Below are 16,500 nucleotides of genomic sequence, written 5' to 3'. Positions count from 1 at the left end.
TCTAGGTTTGGAGTTTGCACCCACATGGGAGACTCCAGCCCTGCACAGCCTCTCCCATTGGGGAGGACTGTGTGTGTGCCCAGCTCTGGGGACACAAAGTGGTGATGGGCTTCCTGCAGCTGGGCAATGGATGGAAACCTTGCACTTCCAGGTTGGGTTTTGCTGCCCTCCCATCCCAGCCGCAGCACGGAGCAAGGATGCTGGGGTTCACACGGTGGGGCTGAGAGGAGGGTCCGGTTCTTCTCCTCCTTTCCCCATTATATCCAATCCCAGGACCTGCCTGGCTTCTCCCTGGGGCTGGAAAGGGCTCTTGGCACTGCAGAGCTGGGTATACCCAGGAGGAGCAGCAGCACCTAAGCTGCTTCCTCAGGTGGAAGAGCAGCAGAGCAGGGCTGGGCTGTGGCTGGGGATGCGATGGGGCAGGGCACTGGTGCAGCCGGTTCCCAGCAAGGGATTGAACCAGTTTAGATGGGGAGAGACAGGCACCTCCTGCCCTGGGAGCTCAGCCCTGTGCTGGGAGCTCGGGGCTTAGCTCTGGTTATAACCTAAAGTTATTGTTGGATTTCCCCTTGTTGGGATCTTTTCCCCATTTTTGCAGTTAAAGGAGAGCAAAAATGTTCATACCCCGCCTAATTCCGCTGTGCCCCTGCAAACCAGAGTGGGTGCAAGCCATGGGCAGTCAGTGGGTTCGGTGCTGGCTTTAAAGCCCAGTTAATGATTCCAACAGGAGCCTTGGAAAACCCACCAGTGTGAGCAGCACAGTGGGATGAGCTCCAAACCCTGGGGCTCAAGAGCCTCTGTGGGTTGTGGTGTGTGCAGGTTTGTCCTGTAGGTGGGATGCTGTATATGTGGGTTATAGACAGTCCTGTAGTTTGGGTTATTCAGCCTCTTAAAATACCACTTGCTACTTCTCTGCTGCTTTTCCCCTGCCCCAGACACCCTCCAGACCACTGGGAGCAAGGAAAGGATGGGGATGTCTGCTGGGATTCCTGGTGATGCCAGTGGCACCTTTGCAGAGCTGCTTTGGGATCTGGGGGGCTTGGGGGGCTGGTGACCCTCCGGATGGGCCCTTCCTGCACCCTGCTTGCAATGCAGCAAACAGGAAACGTGGGAGCACCGTCAGTTGAGTGTAACCCAGAGCGGAAAGTGCCTTGAGTAAGAGCAAGAGAGCACAGGAGCAGCATCCCCCGGCCCCGGGCGCTTCGCTGCCCCGGGCACCCCGAAACTGAGGGTCCCTCTCGGCCAGAGGGGAAGGTGAGATTTGGTGCCCAGGGAGGGCTCCTGCAGCACCTCGAGAACAAGAAAAGCAAGGAAAGGAAGGGGTTTTCTCGCTGTTGGTGAGCTGGGGCGGGGGGGGGGGGGGGGGGCTGCTTCTTGCTGCCTGTGGGGGGACCGTGGCTGATGGGCCTCTGCTGAAGGCTGGGAGCAGCGTTCCGGACAGGATCAGGTCCCTGGGAGCCGGTGATGCCACGGGCTGGGGGATGCGCTGCTCCCATCGCACCCACGCTGCTTGTTCTGTGCCTCTGCTGGGGCTGCGCTGGGTTGGAGCAGGTAACGGGGGGATTCTTCATGCCTTAAACAACCCCAGCGCCCCCCCGAGCTCCCACTTCTGTTGTCTTAGTGGCTGGCACCACCATAAAGGCACATGGTTTCTGTTCACCCCCTCTCCCCCCCCCAAGCATCCTGTAGGACTCCAGCAGCTCCACAAAGCCCTCTTGATTTAAGGGGATGTTTTGGGGGCCTCTTCCTGTATTTCCAATGCAGGCTGGGATTTAGCACAGGGCTGGAGCAGCCGGGGTCTCTCCAGGCTGGGAGCAGAAAGTGGGGCTGCAGCATGGCCCCCTCTGCGTCACAGCTCCCCATAGCTGTGGGCTCCTTCCCTTGGGTTTTGGCTTTGCCATGCAGAGAACAGCCCCTCATGGGCCCAGTGGCTGTTGGTGCCGCTGCCATCACCCAGGCTTCCTGAAGGCCTCCCCAGCTCTCACACAGCTCCCGAGGTACTCCCGGCTCTGAAAGCTGGGGGAGGATGACCAAAAGCTGCTGCTGGGCTCTGGGACCAGCCCCTTCTGCCCAGCATCGCTGTGGCTGCTCCTTTGCCAGTGCCACCTCCTGGGTTTCCCCTGGGTGCCGGTGCCCTGCGCATCCTCCATGGGAGGTGTGGGATGGGTGGTGGCAGGAGGAGGTGCTCACCCAGTGGGTGCTGGGCTCGCAGCCGTTGCTCGATCTGGTCAAGGCTGCGCTGCTCTTCCTATTGCCAAACCCAGGGCCCTTTACAGCAGCCAAAGCGCGTTTCCAGCTCAATCCCACTCCACCATCTCCCACCAAGGGCTCCAGCAAGGAGGAGCTGGCCAAGGGTCAACAACCATCAGTGTCCCCTGGACAGGACTGAGCTGGGGGCCATGGCCGAGCGCCGGGCAGGCACCAAGAGCCGGCGCTTGGGCTCCAGCCGACGCAAGGGCTTTGGTGAGGCACCCACAGCAGCCCCCAGCCCCGGCAAGGAGCCATCATGGGCAGCTGAAATAGTGCAGAGGGTGCAGGAGCTCCTCAGGGAGCAGGACAAGGACCAGGAGGGGTTCGTCACCCGCTCGGCCATACAGGTAAGGGATGGGGATGTCTCCTCGGGTCAGATGCTGCTGGGGTGGGTGGAGAATGGGTGATGGGAGCGGTGTTCCCCTGCTTTGCTCTGTTCTTAGAGATTACAGGAGGAAGATCTCCCATGCAGCACGGAGGAGTTGGAGCTCGTCTTCAATGGGCTGGATGCAGCCGGCGCCGGGCGGTTGAGAACTGAGGAATTCACTTTTGGACTCTGTAAGTGCCGGCACGACGCCTCCAAGCTGATCCTGGACATGGCCCTAGTGCTTTCCCAGGGGATATCTGAAACACCGCCCTTGCTGGGTGGCAGAGGATGGCCTAAAAGTTGTCCCCACGTCCGGGTCTCATCCCATGGCTCCACTGGTGAGAGGTCCTCTTGTGCCAGAATGGATTCATCGAAGCCGTGGGGTGGGAAGTGTTGTTTGGGGCTTTGCTGTCACCCTGGCCTGGCACTGAGGGTTTGGGGTCTCTGTTGACAGGGCAGTTCCTGAGCTCCCAGAAGGCTGCCAGGGACCATCGCTGGCAGAAAACAGCATCGCGGAGGATCCCCTTGGTCCTTCCCAGCCCGGCGCTGGAGGAGGTGGACAGTGAGGAGCGGAGGCAGTTCTCTGCCTTTATGGACCAGTTGGGCATGGACAACATCTCTGAGGAGTAAGCCGCCCTGATTAGCACCCATGGGTGTCCTGCTGGATGGGGTAGACAGGGAAAGGCTTGGGCAGGAGTGAGGGAGTGAGCCCAGAAATGACTTGGAGCTGCCTTTGGCCCCAGGACAGGATCATGCTCACCCCCGTGCTCACCTGTCCCCCAGGACCATGCATCCTTAACAGTGTGAGCTAAATCTTTGAATGAGCCAGGTTAGAAAAGCCCTTTAAGCTCATCCAGTCCAACCATTCCCAGCACTGCCAAGGCCACCCCTAACCCATGGCACTGAGGCCTCGTCTCCACGCTGTGTGAACACTTGCAGGGACGGTGACTGCAGCCCTGCCCTGGGCAGCCTGTTCCAATGCCTGAGCACCCTCTGGGGCAGGAATTGTTCCTCAGCTCCATCTAAACCTGCCCTGGGGCAGCTTGAGGCCGTTTCCTCTTGTCCCATCCCTTGTTCCTTGGGAGCAGAGCCCAGCCCCTCCTGGCTCCATCCTCCTCTCAGGCACTTGTAGGCAGCCATCAGGTCCCCCCTGAGCCTTCTCTTCTCCAGCCTGAACCCCCAGGTCCCTCAGCCCTTCCCCATCACACTTGTGCTCCAGGCCCTGCACCAGCTCCGCTGCCCTTCTCTGGCCCCTCTCCAGCACCTCAATGTCTCTCCTGCAGTGAGGGGCCCAGAGCTGAACACGGGATTTGAGGTGCGGCCTCACCAGTGCCCAGTGCAGGGGGACTCAGTACCCCACATGGTGCCCCAGGGCCCCATAGCTGGCCTGCTTTGGGAGGGGGTTGAGGCAGTTTCACACAGAGCACCTCCCTGCAGACAGGAGATCTGGGAGCTCTGGCGGAAGCTCCGGCAGGATGAACCCCAGCTCCTGGACACTCAGGAGGACTTTGTGGCCAAGGTGAGGCACCGCATCCAGGAAGTGAGGAACAAGAAGGAGGCTTTGGAGGAGACCCTGAACAAGTGAGTCAGCCCTGGGCAGTGGAGAGGGGTGGGACGGGAAGGATGGGGCCACCCAAGGAGGGAGAAACCTGGGTGTTCCCAGCAACTCCATCAGCAGCTGGAGCAGAGGCTTCGCAGGGAGCTGCCTTTTGGGGTCGGGCTCCCCCTGCAGTCCCACATGGGATGGCCAAAGCGCTGGGATCAGGCTGCGGGGCACATCCTTGCTGGGAGAACCCCTCCCGGCAAACCCTGCTGCAGCCCGCGGGCAGCGTGGGGGCCTGCACCCGCAGCAGCAGGGTCTGATCGCCCAGCCCTTGGCCTCGCTGTCCCCGGCAGACGCGTGGCCGAGCACGGCAGGGAGGTGCAGCGGCTCTGCGGGGCTCTGGAGCAGCGGATCCAGGGGGAGCAGCAGCGGCTGGAGCAGGAGGTGGGTCCCGGCTGCTCCGCTCCCCTCACTGCCGGCCCCAGGAGGGGCCCAGCACCCCCCTGGCAGCTCCCGGGCGGGTCAATGGGTGCTGATGTCCCTGCTGCCGACCCAGAGCGTGGCCCCGAGCCCCCAGCGTGCGGCGGAGCTCCAGCGAATGCTGGATGCCGGTGAGAAGGAGGTGCAGCGCCTGGTCACAGCGCAGCTGGAGGTGAGCTGGCTCCAGCTCCCGGTCCCCCTTCCTGCATGCGGGGTCTCTGCGCTGGGCTGTAGCAGCAGCACTGTGCAATAGAGCTGAGCCCAGGCTGTGCCCACCAGCTCCTGATGTAGTTGTCACACCCCTATCCCCACTCTCCTCTCCATCCCCAAAGGACCCGGGCTGGGTTTCCCCGCCACGGCCCCAGGTCTAGAGGAGCTGGGTGTCCGTCAGTTCCCTTTCTGCGCGGGGGTCCTGGCAGGTCTCAGTGTCCTTGTTGCCATCCCACAGCTGGAGACACGGTGCCACAGCCTCCGCAGCATGCAGGCAGCTGCCAGCACCGAGAACCGGCAGCTTGAGGAGAGCAAGCGGGCGCTGGAGCAGCACCTTCAGCACCTCCACCAGCAGCTCCAGCAGACCCACGGGCGCCTGCGGGCAGTGAGGGCTGCGGTGGCTTGGGAGCACGTGGAGGAGCCGGGGTGAGTGGCTGAGTGACCATCATATCCCTGTGCACACACGTGGTTTCCTCCTGGGGTTAATGCTGTTTGATGGGTCTGAGGCTTCACAGGGCTTTAGTGGTCTCCACAGTGCAGAGTAGAATCACAGCATCATAGAATCAGCTAGGTTTGAATAGACTTTTAGGATCAAGTCCAGCTTTCCCCAGGCCACCACTAAATCATGTCACTGAGGGCCTCATCTATGTGGTCTGTGAATACTTAACCATGGCTTGGTGCGAAAAGCATCAGTAAAAAGCCAGGTCTGTCAACACCATGTCTCTTTGAGGGCAGTGCCTGCAGAGATGGGGATGTCCCTACTCAGAAAGACCTAACCAGCACTGATCCAAAAGATGTCCTGCTCCAGCCCACCACTGCTTGTGGGGCTGAGGACAGCCTGGGGCAGGGGTGGATGTGGTGGAGAGGATGCAACTGCCATTTTGACCACTGTGCTCTGTGTTTGCAGGGGCAGAGCAGTGGCAGAGCTGCCCAGCGAGACACCCATGTCCCCAAAGGTACTTCAGCTGGGATATGGGGTCTTCAGTGGGGATGGGATGAGGTGTCCATGCTCCACAGCATTGTGCTGTTTGGTTTGGGACCATTGGGAAGCCCAAGAGCACAGGGTGCTTCTGCAGCAGGGGCAGTGCCTCCCCTAAAAGCTTTCTCACTGGATCAATATGGTGCCATAGAGATGTGTGGGAAGGGGGGGGGGGAAGCACCCCCAAGATTTCTTGTGGGTACATCTCGATACCTGCTGGAGAGCCCAGCTTTGTTTCAGGTGGGTTCACCCCCTCATCAAGCATTTTCCTCTCTTCTTCCCACCTTGCTTACTGCAGATGAGTCGGGAGCAGAGCAAGAAGTACCGCTCCAAGACGCAGACGAGGGTGGGGTCCCAGAGCAGCGAGCCCAAAGCCAAGAGCACCCACCAAGTGTAAGGGGTCCTGGGTAACACCTGCTGCTTCAGCTTGTGCCCCCGAGGTCTGCAAGTCCTCCTCCTGCCCCAGGCAAACACCATGTTTAGTCCTTTCAGGGCTCCTTTCCCTCCCACCCATCTGGAGATCAGGACCCTTCACAGAATCCCAGACTGATTTGTGTTGAAGGGACCTTAAAGCTCCTCCAGCTCCAACCCCTGCCACGGGCAGGGACACCTTCCATAGAGCAGCTTGCTCCAAGCCCCTGTGTCCAACCTGGCCTTGAACACTGCCAGGGATGGGGCAGCCACAGCTTCTCTGGGCACCCTGTGCCAGCGCCTCAGCACCCTCACAGGGAAGAGCTTCTGCCTAAGAGCTCATCTCAGTTTCCCCTCTGGCAGGTTAAAGCCATTCCCCTTGGCCTGTCCCTACATCCCTTGTCCCAAGCCCCTCTCCAGCTTTCCTGCAGCCCCTTCAGGCACTGGAGCTGCTCTCAGGTCTCCCCTTCAGGAGCCTTTTCCTCAGGCTGACCCAGAGCTGCTCCAGCCCTCGCAGCATCAAGCGAGCTAACCCCAGCTTCACCCTGCATCACCCCATTGGCTCAGGCACTTGCTGTATCTGGCTGAACGTTTCCTTTTCACCTCAGTAATGTGAACATGGAGCCTGCGAAGGGACACGCTCACATCCCAGCCAGGACATGGCCATGGATTTGGCTCCCTGAGTGGGCATCCCCCTTTCCCCTGTCACCTTCACTGCCTGTGCAAGCCTCCAGTATCCCCAGAGGGTCAATAAAACCGGGTCTGGAGAGGGATGGGGTGACGTGGCAGAGCAGAGACCCCCTGGTACTGGCCCAGGAGGATGAGAGCGAGCTGGGGGCTGAGCTGACCCTCCCCATTTTCTGCCCTTTCCAGGGTTTGGGAAATGCTGCCTGCAGAAGTAAGCCTTTTGGGAGCCCCGCAGGGAGCGAGCTCTGTGGAAGAGGACCCCTGTCCAGAATCTCTGAAAGAGGAATGGTTCTCTGTCCAGAGCTCTTTGCTAAGAGAGGTGGATGATGCAACAGCAGCTCTGAGCAAACAGCTGAAGCCACAGGCACCAGGTGCACCCCCTGCTCCAGCAAACACTGCACATCACCCCCAGGATGATGCTGAGCCCCAAATGGGGCGGGAGGAAGGCACAGCACATGGAACAACCCCCAGGGTGCAACAGGAGACCCTCTCTGGTCATACTGGTCACAAGCTGTTTGAAGGGGACATGGAAGAAGGACCAGGCACAGGTCCAGATGTGCCACAGGCTGGTGCGTCCACGGGAGCTGGGCACCACAGGGCTCAGGAGCCAGAGCAGGGAGAGGAGGAACAAAGGATGTTATTCCCGCAAGGAAAGGGTGGTGGTGTGAAGGAGGCGATGCTAAAGGTGGCGGAGCATCTCCAGGGAGCACTGGGAGAGAACACGGAGGCAGGAGAGCAGGTCCTAATGGAGGTGGAGGGAGCAGGATGGATGCAGGAAAAAACAAGCTGGGAAAAGGCATGGCTCCTGGGAGAAGCTGAGGAAGTGGCATTAAGCCAGGGAGAAAACCTGGCGGCAGGTGTGGGGTCACCAGGGGCTGGGGAGGCAGGTCTGGGGTCACCAGGGGCTGGGGAGGCAGGTCTGGGGTCACCAGGGGCTGGGGAGGCAGGTCTGGTTGTGCGACAGCGCCTTGGCATGGATGAGCTTCACCCAGCTGCACCTCAGCCCCTGGGCACGGGGCTGGGGGAAGAGGCTCAGCCACCACTGGGGCTCTCCAAGGAACTGGAAATGAAGCCAGGAGAGCTCCTGGAGCCAGAGCCACCACCGCAGGGTGAGGCACGAATAGGAGCAGCCCAGGGGCACAGTGTCCTTCCCGAGGTGACTGCGGCTCTTGGCCCCGGGATGCTGGAGCAAGATACTGTCAGGGCAGAGGTGAAGCTCCAGGGAGAGACCTTGGGTGCTGAGGTGCTGCCAGCCCAAGCTCAGCATGGAGCTGGAACCGAGGAAAGGGAGGTGCAAGTAGCCCAGGGAGAGTCTGCAAGGGGAGATGCAGAGCAGGGCAGGAGTGCCGGTGCAGGGGTGCCAGTGGTGCAGGAAGGGGGAGCAGGAGCAGATGTGCCACCGCTGGAGGCGCAGAGCAGCAGGGCCAACGTGCAGCTGCGGGCAGAGGTGGAGGCAGCTCTGCAGCCATGGGCTGAGCCTGGCTCCCTGGGGACAAAGCAGGGAGGGAGCGCGGCTCCAGATGTGCAGCCCCTGGAGGAGGGTGATCGACCAGAGCTAGGGCTGGGGGAGGACACGGGGGCTGCTGTGGTGCATGGCGAGGGTCCTTCTCCAGCAGAAATGTCTTTGGGGAGCCCAGCCCTGTGTGGGCTCTTCCCAGTTAAGGCTCAGGCATTGGAAATGGTGGAGGCAAAAGACTCCTGGGCAGATATGCAGCTACATAGGAGTTCCAGTCCAGAAACACCCCAGGGAGAGGAGGGTCATACAGTGGTACATCTCCTGGAGGAGGATGAGGATGGTGCACAAGAGCAGGGTGAGCATGGGCTGCCACAGGAGCCTGTGCTTGATCCACAGGGAGCAGGATTTGGGCAGGGAGAGGAGCCGGCTGCAGGCGTGCAGCCACAAGAGGATGCTGAAAGCCTGGACAGGCTGGAGGACCAGAGCACTGGTGCAAGTGTGCAGATGCTTGCAGAGACGGATGAGGTCAAAGAGATCTCAGGCTGGAACACTGAAGGGGATCTGCAGCTGCTGAGTGAGGTCAGCTCCCTGGGTACGGAGCAGGGAGGGAGCGTGGTTCCAGGTGTGCAACCTCTGGATCAGGTCGATAAAGCAGAGTTAGTGGAATTGGAGGTAGAGGATTCCACAGCAAATGTAGAGCTGCATGGGGGTCCTAGTATTGAAACCCTCCATGGGGGTGAACACCATGCAGCCTTGCAGCTTGTGGAGGAGGATGAGGATGGGGAAGAGGGGCAGAGTGAGTGTGGGCTGCCACATGAGCCTGTGCTTCACCCCAGTGGAGTGGCCATCAGGCAGGGAGAGGGGGCTGCTGGAGGCATGCAGCCATGGGAGGAGGCTGAAAGCCTGGACAGCCTGGAGGACCAGAGCACTGATGCAAGTGTGCAGATGCTTGCAGAGATGGATGAGGTCAAAGTGACCCCAGGAGGCAGCACAGAGGCAGATCTGCAGCTCTGGAGCGAGGTCAGCTCCCCAGGGAGAGAGCAGGGAGGGAGCGTATCTCCAGATGTGCCAGATGTGCAAACCCTGGATCAGGCTGATAAAGCAAAGTTAGTGGAAACGGAGGCAGAGGACTGGGCAGACATGGAGCTGCATGGGGGTCCCAGCCCAGAAACAGCCCAGGGACAGGGGGGGCATGCAGCCCTACATCACATGGAGGAGCCTGAGGATGGTGCACAAGAGCAGGGTAAGAGCGGGCTGCCCCAGGAGCCTGTGCTTCACCCCCATGGGGTGAGGCAGGGAGAGGGGGCTGGTGCGGGTGTGCAGCTCCATGCAGAGGCTGTAATCCTGGGCACACTGCAGGCTCAGAGCACTGCTGCCGATGTGCAGCCTCCTGCAGAAGTGGATGAGCTCGAAGTGACCCCCGAGGCAGATCAGCAGCTCCTGAGTGAGGTCAGCTCCCTGGATACAGAGCAGGGAGGGAGCGTGGCTCCAGATGTGCAACCTCTGGATCAGGTCGATAGAGCAGAGTTACTGGAAACGGAGGCAGAGGACTGGGCAGAGATGGAGCTGCATGGGGGTCCCAGCCCAGAAACAGCCCAGGGAGGGGGGGACCATGCAGTCATGCAGCTTGTGGAAGAAGATGAGAATGAGGAAGAAGGGCAGGGTGAACACGGGCTGCAGCAGGAGTCTGTGCTTGATCTGCAGGGAGCAGGATTTGGGCAGGGAGAGGGGGCTGCTGCGGGTGTGCAGGCACAGGACAAGGCTGTAATCCTGGACGGGCTGGAGGCCCAGAGCACTGATACCAGTGTGCAGCCACTGACAGGGCCAGAGGAGCTCAGATCAAGCTCAGGAGGGAGCCCAGAGGCAAATGCGGGTGCAGCTGGGATGCAGGAAGGGGAGCAGAGCCACACTCCAGGCTCAGATGTAGCACACACTGCAGAAGGGTGTGGGGAAGCTGCCGGTGCTCATGTGTCCCCCCCAGCTGAGGCCACTTCGTATCCTGAGCGTGTCGCTGCTCCCAAGGCTCCTGGTGTGGAAGCAAAGCGGGGAGCACTCACTGGTCCTGATGGGCAGATCCTGGAGGATACCCAGACACTGCAATTACCACGGGGAGAGAGGGCTGCTGCAGAGAGGAGACCTCTGGATGGAGCTCAAGGTCTGGAAGAGGGGCAGGGAGAGAGGCTGGAGGCAGGGGTGAGGAGTTTAGTGGAAGCTCAGGCTCTAGGGCTAAAGCAGGGCCATGATGATGGCGCATCTGCACCAGCCTTCCCAGTCTTCAAGGTGCCATTACAGATCAGCACACTAAAGCTGGAAGCAATGATGCAGGAGGATGTTCTTGTTCCAGATGTGTGGCCGTTAGGTGCTTCAGGACAGGCAGCCCAAAGCGAGCTCCAGGAGCAGGTCTCAGCAGAGGCAGAGAAGCCACCACACGCGATGGAAACAGAGAAAGCAGCTGCTGGACCTGCTGAGCTTCCAAAACAAGAAGTGGCACCAGCATTGCCCCTTCACACAAGGGTCCTACAGGAGGAAGATGCTGGGAATGATCAGCTGGGGACAGTTCTTGGAGGCAGCTCACTGAGGGATGCAGCCAGCACGCAGCCTCAAAGGCAGTCGTTGGGAGAACAGAGCAAAGACCTTGATGTTGATCAATGGAAGAAGCAGGAGGTTGGAAGGAAAATGAGCCAGGAAGGAGAGCCAAGTCCAGGGGAGCCAGGGACTGTCACTGCAGATGGGGCAGGAGCTGCCCCAAGGGGTTCTCCTAAAGCCCCCCTGGACCCAGATCACCTCTACAATGTGCTGTTTGTCGGGGACTCCCATGTGGGCAAAACATCGTTCCTGTACCGGCTGCATGCTGACACCTTCAACCCGCACCTCACCGCCACCGTAGGTAGGTCTCCTCCAGCTTCTCTCCAGCACAGCTCTGCACCCGCTTGGGTCTCTATTGCAATTCCCTTTCCTCCACCCCACAAGCTCCTGGTGATCATTTCAGGCATGTTACAGCTCACATCAGGTGTGCTACACAACCTGTCACCAAGGACCAAAAACAGGAGCGCTGACTTAACACACCTGTATGCTCTGCAGCAGGCGATGCTGGTCCTTGTTGCTCACTCTAGGGCACCAACACCAGTGTCCCTAGTGCTTTTCTCTCTGCTTGGCTTTCATTTCTATTCTCCTCTCTTAACCAACCTGGTTTTATTCATCATGAGATCAGAGACCTTCCCCAAACCCCAGCCATGAAGGATCTAAAAGCCAGAGGTTCACTTGAGACCAGTCCCCTTGTGCTGCAACCTTAGGTCATACCTGCACCATGTGCCTTCTCCATCCACCTCCTGTCACAGGGATGAACTCTATAGCACAGAGATATCCCTTTTTGTGTCTCCTAGGACTGGATTATCAGGTGAAAAGCTTTGTCGTGGACAACAAGTGCTTTGCTCTCCGCCTGTGGGACTCAGCTGGTCAAGAAAGGTGAGTGCTGAGCTGTCTGCTTACAGAGAGCAACCTCTGGTGCTCCTCATTCTGGTAGTTTGGAGGATATGGATGTTCTTGGCTCTGCTAAGCAAAGGAGGGTTGTTTAAGGACAGACTCTGTACAGTACATGGTGTGATAGAGTGTAATAAAGGAAGTAATTAGGATAAAAATAAGCATCAGGCTGCTCGTGCTGACTCTACGATCAGCATAGGAGCAAAATCTGGGTTTGCCTTTTTTTATACACATTCTTTCCAATCGGGATTCCATATTTCTTCTAGGGAAAACCTCCCCAGACCATATCAATGACCATTTAAAATGCATGCAGGTACCACAGCATCACCAAGCAGTTCTTCCGGAAGGCGGATGGGGTTGTGCTGATGTACGATATCACATCCGAGTATTCCTTCTTGGACGTGCAGTACTGGCTGAGCTGCATCCAGGTGGGTGAAGCAGGAAAACCTCGTCCTGTCCCCAAGGTCTTGGAACTGGAGGTGACTCTGAGATCAGTGTTTTCTCCCCTTGACATCTGCCACTGGTTAGGGATGGACATCTTGGGGTGACCAAGCCCTTTGTAAAGAGCATTCTGCTTTGGTTTTGGTTAAAAATAGTTTTTCTTGGAGGATTTAAATTCAAATAGTGACAGTTTCACATTTTCCACATTTGTTTGCTAGGGTAATTTGTTAATAGTAACATGATGATAATGATCAACTTCAATTCAAAAGCACTGCAGAGGATTGAAAGTGATTTTGATAACACTTATAAATCAAGAATAGTCCCCTTTGAGTCCTGGGGAATAGGAGGTAACTCGTGTCTTATTACAAACTGCTTGCCAGAGATTTCCAATCAAGTACAAAATCAGTGTTTAAAAACACCAGAACAAAACAGGATGTCACCTTGCTCAGCCAGAGCATCTCTGGAGGGTTCCTGAAGTTGAACACAAAGTGGACTCATCCAATGCTCTGCCCTTTAATAGACCAGGTTAGATGATTTAATAGCAAAAATAAAATCCCTTTCTTAAATGCTGTTAAACTCATTTAAGAATTTAAGGTTTTGGTATCAGCCCAAATCTGTGGACATCCTTCACACTGCTCCAGGATGTGTCTAGACAGTGTGGCCAGCTGTGATCCAGGGGAGGTTGAGATGTGCTCCTGATCCTACCCTCTTTAACTGCCAGGAAGGAGCAGAAGATGGAGTCGCTATTCTGCTTCTTGGGAACAAAACTGACTGTGCTGCAGAGAGACAGGTCCCTATGGAGCAGGGGGAACGCCTGGCTAAGGTAGGTGCATGGCCCTGCTAAAGCATGTGTCCACCCAGGTTAGGCAAGGACAGCTAAGGGTGGATTCCACCAGCCTGGGGACACAGAGAAAGGCTAAAGTCCTTAACTTCCCCGTCATGCATTGGTCATCATAAAGGTGATCTCTGAACCCATCTTCCACCCTTCTCTGCCTTGCTTTCTCCTTGTCATCTTAGTTCTGACTCAGCATCACCCCAGTAAAACAGCTTATGGGGCTGGATCTATAAATGAAAATGTTTTCAGCTCTGCTTCTCTTTGCTGTGAAGTGTCACAGATCTTCCCAGCATCATGCGATTTATAAAACCACCAAATTATTCTGGTTTAATGATATGAAATGCTTAAAGTACAATTAACCTCTTCCAATAAAAAATGAGGTGAGAACAATCTCACCTTTACCAACTTAAATTTTATGGGATTTGGGCCAGTATCCAGTGACCAGTTTTCATAGAATCCCAGCCTGGTTTGGGTTGAAGGGACCTTAAAGCTCCTCCAGTTCCAACCCCTGCCACGGGCAGGGACCCCTTCCATAGAGCAGCTTGCTCCAAGCCCCTGTGTCCAACCTGGCCTTGAACACTGCCAGGGATGGGGCAGCCACAGCTTCTCTGGGCACCCTGTGCCAGCGCCTCAGCACCCTCACACGGAGAATTTACAGATTTCACAAATGAAGACAGCAGGACAAGGGATAGATGCTTTTTTTCCCCCAAAGCAGTCACTGGCAGGCACAAAAGACCTGGGAACATGCAGTTACATCTCAGTATTTGCTCCACTAACCAGAGGGCATCACATCACATTCTGTCCGCCTTTTCCTTGGTATTAAAAGTCGGTGTTGCAGCTACCAGAAAAGCTGGATTTCACCCTCATATTCCTGTAAATAAGTTACTGAGTCATTTGTTTCCTTGAGTCCCTCCTATTTCCCCTGTGATTGTCCTGTGGCTATTACTCATTTACTCCCATATTAAGCTATTCAAGTGTAAGAATATTACATTTCTATGTGTGCTCTGTGTCTTGAAGGAGCATCAGCTCATGTTTTACGAATGCAGTGCTGCCTCGGGCCACAACATCTCCGAGTCCATGGTCAGCTTGATCAGGTGAGGTGTGCTTGGATTTTGCCAGCTCTCCTGATTTTAATGGGCTCCCTTGCTACCTTTTTAACCCCAAATGCTGGTGGGTTTGTGTCACCGGAGACTCCATGTGCCCAAATATCAGGGAAAACTCAGAACAGCATGTGCATGGCTGGGGTGAGGTGCAGGTTAAGTGCTGAAAGATGTGTCCTGAATTAGTAAGAGATCAATAAAACCCTTTTCAGGATGCTGCTGATTTCTCTCTTGGTTGACAGACAATAAATTCTCTCTGTGGCTTGATTTAGGGTGGCTTTTTTAGCAGAGTCCATGGTACTCAAATCATGCTGAGCTGGAAGGCTCCTAATGCCTTTCATTTGTGCCAAGCCCCCTTTGACAACGCTTGTCAAGACAAAGAGCACAGAAATACAAAATATGGGAGAAATATTTGACTAATTTGCTTCCTTTTCTCCCAGGTTGCTCAAAGTGAATGAGGATAAACTGAAAAATAAGGCAGAAGAGGTACCAAAGCTACCTCAGAAGAAAAAGAGCTGCTGCTGGTGATGGAGAGACCCCCCCATGTGATCTGAAACTGCAGTGACAGACAGAAAAGCACAAAAATAGCCTTCAGACACCATCTCTGCTCCCCATGTGTCTGCCTGGCCCCATGTCCCTCAGATGCTGAGAGCAAAAGTCGCTGTGGAGGAGTGGCTGTTACCCAGCCCCTTCTCTGCTCATCTCCTGCCACCATCCCAGAGGACAGGAGCCCTTGTAAATACTTGTTGGGAAACTTTACTGCTTTCTTTTGAAGACATAAAATGGGCTATGGAAAGAGGCAGAATAGGAAATTAGACAGATCTGAGATGCTGGAATGATATTGGAAGCAGCAGGGAGCAAAACCGAGTCTTGGGATGAAAGACATGAATACCAGGAGTCACCAAAGGCTGGTGTGTAAAACAGGGGGTTTAGGGCTGTTGGTGCTGCTGTGTGGTGGTGTCTTTTGCTATGGCTTTGCAATCTGATCTGGAACAATGAAATATGGAATATATCCTAAATGCACTTTTAACTCCCTGCAGTTAGGCAAGGTAAAGTTAAGTTTTTCTCTTTCCTGGTTTATTGTGCCAGTTAGCAGCAATGGGTCTTGACAGAAAACTGCTAAAAACTGCTTAAAACAAATGTAAAACCTCCAAAACCACATCCAGGATAATAGAAAGAGCACTGGGGTGGTGGGATGTGGGAGCAGGTAAATGCTTGCAGGAGCTCTTTTCATTGCTTTGCCCCCAGAGCAGGTATTTGCACTATTGCAGATCTCAGGGTGAGGAGGGCAGAGCAAGCTGCTGCACCCTGCCCTTCTGCACTGAGGTGGCTGCTGTATGAAGTACTGAATTGGGGTCAAAAAGAAAACCCAGTGTGAAAAACCTAAACAAGCACATTTCAAGGGGGTTTTAATTATTTTTTTTTCTACAGCTTCATGCAGAGAACTGTATTTTTTGCAGAGAAAGACATAGAGACTGAATAAATAAAATGACAATTGTTGTGTTTTAATGGTTTTCTGTGTTACAGGTGTTGCCTTGTCCTCCAGCAAGGAGAGGTATTTAAAGACCATGCTTTCATGCAGATTTGGGGGAAAATAGTTCTGCTCAGATGGGTTTGCCTTTCGTTGACATTATTATCTATATATACATTATGGCAGAGCAGAATAGCAGCCAGTTTCTGCTTTATAACAATACAGTGACAAGAAGCGTTGGTTTCCTAATAACACTATATGCTAAAGAAAAGGATATCATTCTGCATGTTTCTGACTGTTATAGCCCAGCTTTCCCAGGAAACAAGGCTTAGGAGCTCCTGCTGCCCGTGTATGTGTACCTGTTGGTACAAAAGTCCCTGGTGAGGAGCAATTGCAAAGCTCTGAGATGCTGTGACTTGTGTGAATAAAGGCCTGAGTAACTGAGACTAATTAATACCCCCATTGATGGAAAAAATGCAGTTTAAGTTTAGTCTCTATCATGAAAAATCTCCATGGGAGAGACCTGCAGGGCACAGAGCCAGGTGAGAGCAGACCTTCTTGGTTCTGCGGCTCACAGAATTACCTCTTCAAAATGGGCCAGCTCTGTGTGATACCCGAAAGTCCTCAGTGGAAACGACGCTGATTTCTAGATGGAGATGGACCAAGCTCATGCTTGGAAAGATCAGGGTTATGAGCTTCTCCAGGTAGGGTACAACTTTGCAGTGATGCAGGAACTGAGGAGTCATTTTGAGATGAGTTATCTCCTCTGCTTGCCCCATCTCAGTGTTAC

General features: G+C 55.6%; 1 protein-coding gene across 1 annotated transcript; it reads left to right on the top strand.

Annotated features, from left to right (window-relative positions):
* The first annotated feature begins 2,239 nt into the window (after window positions 1–2,239).
* On the top strand, window positions 2,240–16,156 carry RAB44 (RAB44, member RAS oncogene family). The gene is made up of 16 exons (XM_057403796.1): window positions 2,240–2,597; window positions 2,694–2,808; window positions 3,072–3,243; window positions 4,055–4,198; window positions 4,514–4,604; window positions 4,717–4,812; window positions 5,089–5,276; window positions 5,758–5,938; window positions 6,128–6,222; window positions 7,114–9,403; window positions 9,833–11,270; window positions 11,767–11,848; window positions 12,177–12,291; window positions 13,026–13,127; window positions 14,157–14,233; window positions 14,680–16,156. Exons 1-16 carry the CDS (start codon window positions 2,400–2,402, stop codon window positions 14,765–14,767), a joined length of 5,472 nt encoding a protein of 1,823 aa, XP_057259779.1. The 5' UTR covers window positions 2,240–2,399; the 3' UTR covers window positions 14,768–16,156.
* Window positions 16,157–16,500: the final 344 nt, after the last annotated feature.

Source organism: Pezoporus wallicus, unplaced genomic scaffold, assembly GCF_028554395.1.
Source record: "Pezoporus wallicus isolate ANWC-B61680 ecotype Strahan unplaced genomic scaffold, APGP_CSIRO_Pwel_v1 contig_5863, whole genome shotgun sequence".
NCBI classification, from domain to species: domain Eukaryota; kingdom Metazoa; phylum Chordata; class Aves; order Psittaciformes; family Psittacidae; genus Pezoporus; species Pezoporus wallicus.
This window is presented reverse-complemented; position numbering and strand designations above follow the sequence as displayed.

Excerpts from the sequence above, each read along its gene's own strand:
- RAB44 (XM_057403796.1), top strand. The coding sequence starts at position 2,400 with ATGGCCGAGCGCCGGGCAGGCACCAAGAGCCGGCGCTTGGGCTCCAGC. Across the intron at positions 5,939-6,127 it reads TTCTGCAGCAGGGGCAGTGC|ATGAGTCGGGAGCAGAGCAA; the intron begins CTCCCCTAAAAG and ends TGCTTACTGCAG. Across the intron at positions 12,292-13,025 it reads ACTGGCTGAGCTGCATCCAG|GAAGGAGCAGAAGATGGAGT; the intron begins GTGGGTGAAGCA and ends TTTAACTGCCAG.